Below are 13,330 nucleotides of genomic sequence, written 5' to 3' on the forward strand. Positions count from 1 at the left end.
GCCGCTAATGTTCGATTTTAGCGGCGTTTACAAAAGCGCGCTAATGCTCGATTTTAGCGGCATTTTACTAAAAGCGCCGCTTATTGTTCAAATCTTTAGCGGCGTTTTACCAAAAGCGCTATTATTCTTTTTTTTTAGCGTTTTACCAAAAACGCCGCTATTGCTCTGTGTTTTACAATTTTTTGCAGCGTTTTTTGATAAAATACCGCTAAAAATGCCGCTAAAACCCTATTTTCCTGTAGTGTTTGCTGGGTTTACTTCATGAAACACAAATCTGAAGTGTTAGAGGCCTTTAGCAAATTCAAGGCACTAGTGGAAAATCAAACAAACTGTAAGATCAAAGCATTGAGAACTGATAATGGGATTGAATACTTGTGTGAGAGGTTTCAAAAGCTTTAATGGGATTGAATACTTGTCTGAGAGGTTTCAAAAGCTTTGTGAGCATGTAGGGATTCATCATCAACTCACCACTGTTTATACTCCATAGCAAAATGGAGTTTGTGAAAGGAAAAACAGAACAGTGATGAATATGGCCAGATGTCTATTGTTTCAAAGCAAGCTTCCAAGCAAATTTTGGGCAGAAGCAGTCAACACCTCAGTTTACCTATTAAATAAGCTACCTACAAGAGCTGTAAAGGACAAAACACCCTTTGAGGCATGGTATGGGCTCAAACCATCTGTTTCCCATCTGAAAGTGTTTGGATGCATGTGCTATGCACTCATTCCAGCAGAAAGAAGAACAAAACTGGAGAGAAGGTCTGCCCCTGGGATATTTGTTGGCTATAGTAGTACAAGAAAGGGCAATAGGGTGTATGACCCTTCAACAAAGAAGATTTTGGTGAGCAGGGACATCAGATTTGATGAAGAAAAATTTTGGAGTTGGGATGATTCTGAAACGAGTCAGTTTGATGAAGATCAGCTCGATATCAGCCTAGAGCCAACTGAAAATGAACCAGAAAGTGGTGACATCGATGATCCTCCTGTGAGAGGAACCAGAACCATTGCTGACATTTATCATAGATGCAATGTAGCAATAATTGAGCCTTCAAACTATGAAGAAGCTGCAAGGGACAGAAGCTGGAAGAAAGCAATGGAAGCTGAACTTGAGATGATCAGGAAGAATAAAACTTGGGACTTGGTTGATAGACCAGATCAGAAGAAGGTCATAGGTGTCAAGTGGGTTTTTAGAGCCAAATTTAACTCTGATGGCTCTTTAAACAAACACAAGGCAAGGCTAGTAGTAAAGGGCTATAGTCAAGAGTATGGTACTGACTTTATGGAGACATTTGCTCCAGTGGCTAGGCTTGACACAATCAAGCTTCTTTTTGCCTTGGCTGCACAGAAACAGTGGAAAATTCACCAATTGGATGTCAAGTCAGCTTTTCTGAATGGTTTTCTGAAAGAAGAAATCTATATAGAGCAACCAGATGGATTTAAAGTTCCAGGAGAAGAGAACAAGGTTTACAGACTGAAGAAGGCCTTATATGGCCTGAAACAGGCACCTAGAGCCTGGTATGACAGAATTGATGAATATCTGTCAAGGCTTGAGTTCGAGAAAAGCCTGAGTGAACCAACACTTTATGTGAAGAAAGCTGAAGATGAAACTTTGCTAATTGTTTCAGTTTATGTGGATGATCTACTGGTGACTAGAAGCAGAACTGAGCTGATCAATGACTTCAAGACTCAAATGAAGGAAATGTTTGATATGACTGACTTAGGAGCCATGACATACTTCCTTGGTATAGAAGTGAACCAGTCTGATCGAGGAATCTTTATCAGCCAGTAAGCATTTGCCTTGAAGATCCTAGACAAGTTCTGCATGTCTAATTGTAAATCAGTAAACACACCAATAGCTCAAGGAGAGAAGCTGACCAGCTTTGGAAACCAAGAAAGAGTTGATGAGAAGGAATACAGAAGCCTAGTTGGCTGTTTACTTTATTTGACAGCAACTAGACCTGATCTTATGCATGCTGTTAGCTTGTTGTCTAGGTTCATGCATTGCTGTGACATTTCACATTTTAAGGCAGCAAAAAGAGTACTTAGATATGTCAAGGGAACCTTGAAGCTTGGTGTCATGTTTAAGAAAGAAAATGAGCTTAAACTTATGGGATATTCAGACAGTGACTGGGCAGGCTCTGCAGATGACATGAGAAGCACCTTGACAAGCGTCGTTTTGCCTATCAAAATAAAATAAACCTCTTCAAAAATAAAATAAATAAATAAAAAGGTAGAATAGTGGAAGAGGGTCGATCCACAGGGAGTTAATGGAATTTTTGATTAAATTTCTTGTTCTCGACCTAGGAGCTGAAATGGAAAATAAAAAAGGTGATTTGAGAAGTAACAAGGAAATAAAATAAACAAGTAAAAGTGCAAAGAAAGATGTTTTAAAATAAAAGCAATAAAATAAAGAAGATGAAATATCAAGTTGAATAAACACGAGTATAAGAATTGCCTCGAGCTAGTTTCATCAATTCCCACGATTATTGAAAATAGATTTTTGCTCCGGGATTCATGTCGGTTACAGTCTACGAGGCCCAACCCATCGTAACTTGCTTTTCTCTCATGTAACCGATCTTCCCAAGTCTATCTTCGAAAGTCGATTCTTAAGTAAATCAACCACGTCTATCGCCGTTAAAATACTTAGTTTTAAAATAGGAAAAGCCCAACTCGGAAGTTGTCTTATCAAGAATCATTTCCGATCTCGTCTTTCCTTAGCGGACCGCCGCTAAGAGTGTTCATAGGAAGTCGAAATGCCACAGGCCGATCCTTCCTCCTAACTGTAAAATTAAACGATTCCAGACCAACGGATCCTTTTTGATTTGAAAAACGTTTAAAAATTTTAGTAAGGCCGATTGCCAAACTATCTAAGTAGAAAGACGAAAATGTATCCCGAAGGGATTTAAGCAATATTCAATTCTCACGTGAGGAATTGATTCGTACTAGCTTTTGGCTTGAGAAAAATTAGCCAAGCATGATATTGATTATCATGCTTAACATGTTTTGATAATGTAAAAACATAAAATAAAATAAAGTAAAGTAGAAATAAAACAAAAGAAGAAAATTTTATTAAAAATGAAAACAAAGTAGCAACAAGAACAAAAGACAAGAGATCCTCTTAGCCTTACCCAAAGGTGGGTATTTATAGGCTTCAAATTCCCAAATCAACAAGGAAAATTAAAAGAAAAATAAGATAATATCTCTAAAATTAGGAAAATGAAATCCAAAATCCCTCAAATCACGTCAATAGATCAAGATAAGTTGTTTCCAGAATATTCCTGTGTTGACTTCTGATTTGCCACGTCAGATCCGCATCGTGCCCACGCGACTCAGTAGTGTGATGAATAAGCGTCGTGCCCACGACTCCACCGTGATGAATAAAAAAACTGCAGACACGTCTTTTTGTTGCCATTTCCAGTGTTGGGTTCACTACACAAGAAATAAATCAAATACAATGAATTAAGTAGTGAAAAATTCATAAGGCAAAGGAATTAACAAGCAAAAAGTGTCAAATATAAGAGTACATCACACGTCGGGTTATTTTTTCACACTTGGCTCAGGAGCATTTTGTTGGAGCTCAAAGAAGCAACAAACTGTTGCTCAATCCACAGCTGAAGCAGAGTATATTGCAGCAGCAGTAGCAGTGAATCAAGCCATTTGGCTCATGAAGTTATTGTCTGATTTGAATGAAGAACAAAGTGAAGCTACTGAAATCATGGTTGACAACCAATCAGCAGTTGCTATAGCTAAAAATCCAGTCTTCCATGGCAAGACTAAACACTTTAAAATTAAGTTCCATTTTGTTAGAGAGGCTGAGCAGACAGGAGAAATCAGTCTTGTTCATTGCAGTTCACAAGATCAATTGGCTGACATTCTAACCAAGCCACTCGGTACATCCAGATTTGAAGCTTTAAGGGAAATGATTGGTGTTTGTTGCATACAGTCCAAGGAGGAGTGATGAGCATTGGCCTACAATGCAACATGTGACCAGTAGCTCACCAAGCTGACTTGCATTAGAACAAAACCGAGAGCAGCAGCAACTTGGTCCATTTTGATTTATTTTGTTCAAATGTAACTTGTACTTAAAGTCAATAGGATTAGAACTTGATTTGAAATTGATGTAGAAGCTGATATGCCAGCTTTCTTTTATGTGTAATTCAAGTTTGTATTTGATATATTAGTGGGAGTAGTTATGTTAGTAGGTAACTTACTTATTTTACTTTGTAACCTATATATATTTTGAATCAATTACAATGAAGGGTGTTCTTTTCTTTAAGATCTCTCCTTGTTCAAAAACATCCAATTTTTGCTTGGTTTTCATATTGTTTAAAATCAACCTCATTTCAGTGTTTGTTGCTGCTAATGTTCCAACACCTATAAACACAAACAAAATTTGGTTTCCAAATAAGAAATCAACAGCTAATGGACATGGATATAATATGTATTCTAAAATAGAGAAGAACATCATGTAGGCATTAAAAATAGAAAAGAGAGCTGACGATATGAAGGAATTACCTGTGATTTAGATGCCATCCCTTAATGTTTGCGACTTGAGTCAAAGTATTTCGCCACCTTTGGAGCTTATCTTCATCATATCTCTTTTTATGTTCCGCAAAGGCTTCTTCAACTTTTCCTTTCTGTTTTCGTAAATCAGATGGATCCACATCATAGAAAACTGGAAACACTTTATAACCCTTGTCGTTTTTTTGCTTAACAATCTCACTAAGTTCGTCCAAGCACCAACCCGAAGAAGCATAAGATTCTGAAAATACGATTACGGAGCACCATGACTGCTGAATGGCTTTAAACAGGTCTGGCGCGATCTCTTCGCCGACCTCCAGCTTTGGATCATCCTTGAAGGTGATTATTCCACTCCTTTTCAGAGCATGATAAAGATGATCAGTAAAGTTTTTGCGGGTATCTTCACCTCTAAAACTTAAGAAAACATCATATTTCTTTCTAGAAATGGAGGATGAAGTTGAAGGCAACGACAACATGATGAGAAGAAAAAGGTATCAAAATCAGAAAACGGATTGCCTAATCGCCAGCCTGAAAGAAACTACAAACAGTCTTTTTTAAGTATAGGAGCATCAAGAAAGAGAAGAATAGATCAAATTTGCAAGGAAAGTAAACAGAGGTTTTCTAGGCAATATCTGAGGAAAAATGAAAGGGTGTAGTGGTTGAAGACAAGTTGGGTCACAGATCAGAAAAGGAAGAATTCAAGAAGGTAGACAAAGTGGAGGTAGTTTAATTATAAACTTTAATAAATAAAAAATGTTGGACGGTTGGTTTTATTATGGACTAGATATTATTATAAATTTTTAACCAGTATTATTATAAAATATTAAAAACAATAAAACTTTTACTCAAAATTTTAATTTTTTATTAAAATCCATAAAGATTTATTAGTTTTCATTTCGGTCTTTGTATTAAGAAAATAATACACACTTTAAAAATCTTCTTATTAAGTGAAGAAGAATCAATTTTGCAAAAATTAAAACATAGAGGAAGCCAGAAGTTCATTTTGGGATTAAAATTAAATTATAAAAATTTAAAGGGATCAAAGTATGATTTTTCTTTGTATATGCCTGTTAATTTAAAATTTTAAAGAGATTAAATTGAAAATTTTTATCTTTAAAGTAAAGTGCATTTTACAATTAAACTAACTTATAATTTTAAAAATTTCAAAGTACTAAACTGATAATTTGCCCTTTGGCCCTGCCTACCCTCCTACATTAAAATGAACACAAGATTTCACTAGTTAATTTGTATACAAGTTTTACAGAATATTAAAAACAGACTAAGACGACCAGCCAGCCATCCCCAAATTGTTAATTTGTATGCTTCCAAGAAATAAAAAACACGAAGGACAACAAGTCATCCTAGTCTCATTAACAACCTTGAAGGTTCATAAAATGAACAAAATTACCCATGAAAATGAAGGAAAAGAGTGATGAATTTGTGGAAACTGAAACTATTCAAGGCAACCTTAATCTCTTTTCTCTTGGAATGCCTAAACTCATACTACTTAACTTATTCCTCTTCTGCTTCTTATCAATCTTTAATCCTAGTATGGTAAAACAAAATTTAGGCATAATGATAAATTTAGTCTTTAAATTTTATATTTTTGTTAATTTGGTTCTTATTCTTTTTAAGTTAAATTCATCCACTAACTTTTTAGAAATAGTCGAATTTGATCATCAAACTTTCAAAAATATTTGAATTATTACTTTTAAATGAAAATCTTGACTAAAACGTTAAATTTTCAAATATGACAACTCACGTAACAATCCAAATGTGTTTCATGCACTTTTTTTGAATTTTTTATTTTTAACTTTTTCTAAAATTTGATCTTTTTTATAATTTTTAAATTATTTATTAACGTGACATAAAATAAAAATAGTATCATATCAACATGAAATGCACGTGGATTATCATGCTAACATTATTAATAAATTCATGTTTTAATTAGTATTTTCGTTAAAAAACTATTTGACTCTATTTAAAAATTAATAATCAAATTTAATTTAAAAAATAAAAATTAAATTAATAAAAATATAAACATTGAAAATTAAATTTATGATTATGCCCATTCATTCATCTCCTCCCTTGTTCAGATTTAATTTCATACATTCACATGCGTGTGTATATATATATATATATATATATATATATATATATATATATATATGCTCATTTCTTTCTTCCTAATTTTCTATTCATATGGTTTTGTTCGCATGGAAAAATTATGGAGAATCAAAGAGACATAGTTGTAACTTTATCTTCTTTTTTAAATAGAAAGCTCCACATGTTATTTGGATTTTAGAGTGAATATGGAATAAATATATGCATTTAATATGATTATATCCAAAATTTTAAAATAGTTTTCATATATATTGTATACTATATTTAAAATTTTATGTGTTTTATCTTTTACATGAAATAAATCTAGATAAATAATCACACATGTTATCTTGAAATTTCAAAATTTGAAAAATATAAAGATTAAGAATGATCCAATTAGCTAGATCTTAAAAAAAAAAGAATAATCTAATTAGAGAATATGAGTTAAATTTACAACTTTGCATAATAGCAGGATTTTACCAAACATATTTAATTACTATTGTTTGAATTAGAACTTAAATTTCAAAATTCAAAAAGTATAAGGACTAAATTTAACTAATTTAAAAAGATTAAAATTGACCAAATTAAAGTATATGGATTATATCCTTAACTTACACAAAATGTAGCCACTCAAAATCAGTTGGATTTGAACTAAGTTGGTAGGATGGTTGTGATTGACTTGATTAAATCAGTTTATCTTGATGGTTAGGGACCACAGAAGGATGTCATAGACATCTCAAGCTCATAGAATTCCTGATTCGAGCAATCTGATGTGGATAAATTCTTGGTTTCACGTTCACTGCATTCATTCTCCAAGGAAAATGGATACAATATGTTAGGCGACCAATAACGAAGAAAAATGTGTTCCTTCATTATGGGTTGGCCAGATTCTTTACCTACAAGCAAGCCACATCAATTAACTACTCGAGGATTTCTTCCCTGGATAACAGCTTTACACATGTCATTCTCATCCCTTGAAGTATCATCACTGACAAAAATGCAACAAAAAGCAACTCCCATCCATTGACTATCATTCCGATTATTCGTAGATAGATGTATCTTAATTGAAGATCCACCTCTCTGTTGACTAAACCATTTTGGGATTTCACTTCCTGATATAATAATATAAAATATTTTTCATGAATTCGCAAATACCTGCAAAATAGGACGCCCATCATTGGTAACTAAAAACATAAATTCTCAAGCATGAGGTTTTGTATGTGCAAAAGGGATCAAATTAATCATTGACCTTAAGATGTTTTTTCAACAATCTTAATGCATTGATGTTCTCGGCTAATCTGTAGCAGTGAACAGCACAAAACCAAGCCCAACCGGTTTAATTGTATACTTCTGATGGATTTGCAACTAATTCAAGTGAAGCACAACCATCTGTCCACACATTTTCTGTACTTGATAGAAGTTCAGGCAACGATTTAAGCTCCTTGCAATTCGACAATCCAAGATATTGAAGCTTGGAAAGACGAGTAAAAGACGGCGGTATGCTGATGAAGTTATTACCACTAAGATCAAGTTCTTTCAAAGACTATTGACAACAAATATCATTAGGAATATCGAAAAGATTGTAGTCCCTTAGATTCATCAGCTCTTTAGATTCATCAGCTCTTTTAATGAATTCAAACCTAACAATGAAGGTAAAATCAAAGTCATGGAATTTATACTTCCTCTTTGAATTACCTTGAAAAGGGAAGGCAAATTTTGTAGTAACTTAGATGAAGATCCCTTGCGCCCATTGAATGACAAAACTTTAAGATTTTTTAATTGAGAAATGAAGGATGGTGGTTTTCGTATGGCTGTTTTACTTAAGTCAAGCTCTTCCAAAACCTCCAGTTGCTGCAAAATCTCTGGCAAATTTTCAACTTTATAACAACTAGAAAGATTAAGAGTTTTTAAACTTTTACATCCACTTATGCTCCTTGGGAGACTCACAAGGTTTCTGCAATCTTTCAAATTTAACAAAACAAGACTGCTTAAATTTCCAATTGAAGAGGGAAGTTATTCAATGCTTTTCCCATCTAAATAAAGCCTTATAGCAGACATTCCATCTTACCATCAATCTCTAGAAAGCTTTTAGCAACCTGAAAGAGTAAATATTTCAAGGGATTCCATTCCAATTTTGATTGGAAAACTCCTAAGACTTTTAAATTCAAAAGTTTAATTCTTCTGAGATTTCCAATGGAAGAAGATAGTTTTTTAATGTTGGTCCCATCAAAACAAAGCTCCAACAAACGTTCCATTTTCCTATCAATTTCGGAAAGCGTTGAAGTTTTGAGCAACCCAAAAGAATTAATATTTCAAAAGATTCCATTTCAATTTTGGTTGGAAAATTCCTCAGACTTTTCTAGCCTCTTAAATTCAAAAGCTTAAGGTTAGTAAGAACTCCAACAGATGGATGAACATATACCAATCTAGAACAACCTTCCAAAACCAAAATTTCAAGATTTGGGGAAGTTGTGAAGTCCAATGCCTTGATCAGGTTTTCCAACCCTTTGAGGTTGAGCACTTTCAACTTAAAGAGGGGTTGTTGAAAACAATAATAAATTAGAGATAAAAGAAGGAAAAATATGGTGAAGGTTATTTTTATTTTTCTATGATAATAAAAAATTATTCATTCTTCTCGAAATAAGTTAGAAAACAAAGACAAAATGAGTTAATTCTTACTATTTTTCCTTCTATAGTTGTTGAATGTTGCTATAAGATAGGAGAAGTATAACAAGGTTTTTCTATTGAAAACTTGAAGGCAATGATTTTAAAAGACATTCCATTTAATCTAAAAGTCGTAACTCATTAAAAAGATATGTGATATCACAATAATTTGACCAACAAAGGACTCTGAGTGGTCTTAATCTTTTCATCTTCAAGAAGACATCCACGCTCAAAGTGAGAGTCTCGCTCATTTCCCTAAATAGGATAGGAATATGATTATACATACACAAAACATTTAGCATCTAAAAAGTTATGTTGCTTCATTGTTTCTTTTTTGAAATGTTCATGTCTAACACTTTTATCATACGCATATTAGATACCGATATGAAGATATGATCCTTCAAGAAATCTGAAAAACAATGAATATATATATATATATAATGAATATGATCATACCAAACACATATGCATATATAGCAGTACATCCATATTTTAATAACATAGCTTGAAAGAATTTAAGCTGATATTCACGAACTCACACAGCTAGAAACCATGTTAATACACACAAGAAAATTGTTTTGCTAAAAAGAAAATGCAAGAAAATAGATACAACTGAATGTTGCGACATTACAATCACACCAAAATACATACAATGGACTTTCACAGCTACAATAAACATAGTCTTAACTATGGTATATATGATTAAGCTTGCAGCTCAATAATGATGAATGTATACATGTATATCATTTTCATTAACACATGCCACTCTTTTTTTCTTTTTCTTTTTTTTGAAATAATAAGCATTTAAGATTTTTGCCAATTTTTTATGAAAATAAAAAATAACAACAACATCAACATTATACATAAATATAAGTGTGTATGTTTTCTTACCTTTAATTGTCGATGATCATGTTTTCAATTATTTGTGTATCCTAAAAAAAAACTAAAACATAAGACAAAATCTCATGAAAATATTTATGATTATCAAACATTTTTCAACTAAAGTAATTCAATCAAACATTCTTATATACATATATCATGTAGGATTTTTAACATTTATAATAAAAAAATTTCTTGACACATTTTAGAAATATATAGGACACATGTACTCATTTTGTTTTATCAATATTTAAATAAACACTTTATTATTTTTTAAAATAAAAACTTTATAAATATAATAGGTTATATATGTTTTTGTCAAAAACGTCATAGTTTTGTGTTGAATAGAAAATTTAATCAATGCAACCTCTAATACTGATTGTTTGAATCAATTAACCTAAAGTAAAAATATATATAATTTCTATGGGATAACTTATAGTTTTTATTGTTAGGACATGGTAGACATCTTTTTCCTCTCATAGTCTGCAACGTTTTCCAAGTTCTTCAGTAGATTTTTCTCTAACAATTTTTCTTCCCATTTCTTGTAGCAAGTCATGTTTCCGCAATTGGTTGTACTCATTATCGGTCAGTAGAGATTTTTTAATGAGAACATCAATTTCAATATCTAGAAAAAACTCACATCCATCTTGTACTTTCATTACAAAATCTTTCTCCTCCCCCTTAAAGAAGCATGCTATATTTATAAATATATTCTTCTCCCTTTCTTCTAATCCATCAAAGCTTATTTGAAGTCTGTCAAGAATTTCTTTGTTAGAATCTCTTTTGAGTCTTTCTATTGTACTTCTCTATTGGCTTACATCTTTATCGCACAAAAAAGAACCCAAAACCTCAATAGCTAATGAGAGACCACTAGCATAACCTACAACATATTCAACAAGCTCAATGAAATCCTCTTTTGGCACTATCTCGCAATCGAAAGCTTTGAAATTGAAAAGATGAAGTGCATCATTGCCTTCGAATGCTGTAGGCTTATACACACCATCAACTCGATAGGATCAAAGCAAATGTTTGTCTCTTGTTGTTACAATGATTCTGCTCCCTAAACTGAACCAATCACGCCTTCCAACCAAGCATTTCTAATGTATTATGTTATCATCATTGTCAAAAATGACAAGAACTTTTTTGTGAGACAACCTATGGCTAATTATGGCTTTCCTTTCATGAAAATTGAAAAAAATTAAAGCTTTCATCAAACAAGATCTAAGAAAATAGTTGTTTCTGTAAAGAAACAAGTCCACATTTCTCTGAAACTTCTCGAACATCAGCAAGAAAGCTTTTACCTTCAAAATGAGGTAACATTTGACTGTGAACAACTCTTGTGAGGGTCGTTCTGCCAATGCCACCCATACCACAAATTCCTATGATACGGACATCATCTTCCCTATTTTTTATTTCCAAATGCAATTCGTCCAAGCTTGGACTGATTCCAACTAAATCATCTTGGACAATTGTGTTATGAGTACTCCAACGTTTACTGTTGTTGATTCAGTTATTTAAAGTAGTTATCTTGTTAATATAGTTGTTGCTGTTATTTCTGGTACAGTTACATTACTATGTTAAATAGTCATAGTGTTTTGTTCTATGCACATTCTGAAATGGAAAGGAAAGTTTTTTCTTCTTGTTACTTCAAGACTTCCTTCTATTCTATACACATTTTGAAGATCTCCTTCAAGACTGAATATCTCCATTCAATTCTGAAATAAGATAATCGATCAAAACAAGCTGCGGATTGCAAGACCTATTCTCACGAGCTCAAGCATAGACACAAAAGGTATGGAAGAGGTTGGTCTCGAGGCAGATCTCGTGGTACTAGTCATAGTTGCTCTCATTTTCGGCCACAGTTCCAATTATATGGCAAAGTTAGTCATGTGGTTCAAACTTGCTATTATCGATTTGATGAGATTTTTTCTGGTACCGATTAAGGCTCCTCTATGTCAGTCAATTATCATCATTTCAATAGGTAAGCATCTTAATGCTCCACTCTATCTAATTGTTGTGGCTTGTCTGTTTTTCTCCACAAACTCATTTTTAGTCCTTTCAAAGTAATCTTCGAGACTCTTTCTCTGTCTGCACTAATTAGACTTGGTACCCTGACTCAAGAGTAACTAATCACATTACTCCTAGCATGGCCAACCTTATCAATACATTAACCTTTACAAGTACAAGTAAGGTGTCTATGGGAAATGGTGAATCTATGTCTATAGTTAATGTAGGGTCTTCTACTCTATTGGCTGGTGCTAGGATTTTGCAACTCAAGAATGTACTTCATGTCCCAGTTGTCTGTAAGAATTTACTATCAGTAGGATAGTTTGCAAAAGACAATGACGTTTATTTCTAGTTTCATCCTTTTCTTTGTTTTGTGAAGGATATTTAGACAGGAAGAACACTACTAGTGGGCCACATGCATGATGGACTCTATAGGTTTGATATTTCTCAAGCAGTTTCCAAGTCGATTACTAATATGACTGCTAGGATATAAGGGTCAGCACCACAGCTAGCATACAATGTTCAACAAGGAACTCCTATTGAGTTGTGGCATAAATGACTCGGTCACCCGAGTAATAACACACTTGGTCGAGTTTTTCATGATTGTAATATTTTCAGTAATAATGAATTGCCTCACGTGTGTTCAGCTTGTCAACTAAAAAAAGCTCACAAGTTGCTTTTTGACTCTTCCAAATAATGTACACTTTTCCTTTTGAGTTAGTCATGCCAGATGTTTGGGGACTAACACACAACCGATCAGATGGCTTTCTCTACTATGTTTCTTTTGTTGACATGTATAGCAAATATACTTGGTTGTATTTCCTAAAGAATAAATCTGAAGTTTTAAGCTGTTTTCTTTACTTTCAGAAGTTTGTTCAAGTTCAGTTTGGTTGTTCCATCAAAATGCTTCAAAGCAACTGCGGCGGGGAATATTGTTCTCTCTTGAAAGAACTCTCTCGATTAGGAATTCAACACAGGGTCACATGTCCGTATACTTCTGAGCAAAATGGAGTAGCTAATGATTATTTTAAGATTCACTAAACTAGACTACGATCACAATAAAGACAAGTGCACCTATTGAATGGTAGTATAGCTACGATGAGTCTAGAATACCGTATCCACGAGGACTAAAAGTACTAGTAATAACTATCTTTCTATT

At 33.2% G+C, this 13,330-nt stretch overlaps 1 protein-coding gene and 1 pseudogene across 1 annotated transcript; both read right to left on the reverse strand.

Annotated features, from left to right (window-relative positions):
- Positions 1 to 4,112: 4,112 nt before the first annotated feature.
- Positions 4,113 to 5,212, reverse strand: LOC108472355 (disease resistance protein RPV1). Its single transcript, XM_017773837.2, has 2 exons — positions 4,513 to 5,212; positions 4,113 to 4,371 (listed from the first exon to the last, which is right to left on the reverse strand). Exons 1-2 carry the CDS (start codon positions 4,992 to 4,994, stop codon positions 4,341 to 4,343), a joined length of 513 nt encoding a protein of 170 aa, XP_017629326.1. The 5' UTR covers positions 4,995 to 5,212; the 3' UTR covers positions 4,113 to 4,340.
- Positions 5,213 to 7,957: 2,745 nt separating this feature from the next.
- Positions 7,958 to 11,532, reverse strand: LOC128283962 (disease resistance protein Roq1-like; annotated as a pseudogene).
- Between the last annotated feature and the right edge of the window lie 1,798 nt (positions 11,533 to 13,330).

Source organism: Gossypium arboreum, chromosome 11, assembly GCF_025698485.1.
Source record: "Gossypium arboreum isolate Shixiya-1 chromosome 11, ASM2569848v2, whole genome shotgun sequence".
NCBI lineage: Eukaryota > Viridiplantae > Streptophyta > Magnoliopsida > Malvales > Malvaceae > Gossypium > Gossypium arboreum.

What these genes read in the sequence shown, in the direction of transcription:
- LOC108472355 (XM_017773837.2), bottom strand. Translation starts at nt 4,994, where the DNA reads ATGTTGTCGTTGCCTTCAACTTCATCCTCCATTTCTAGAAAGAAATAT. An exon ending in GGATGGCATCTAAATCACAG is followed by an intron (nt 4,372 to 4,512) that starts GTAATTCCTTCA and finishes TTGTGTTTATAG; the next exon opens with GTGTTGGAACATTAGCAGCA.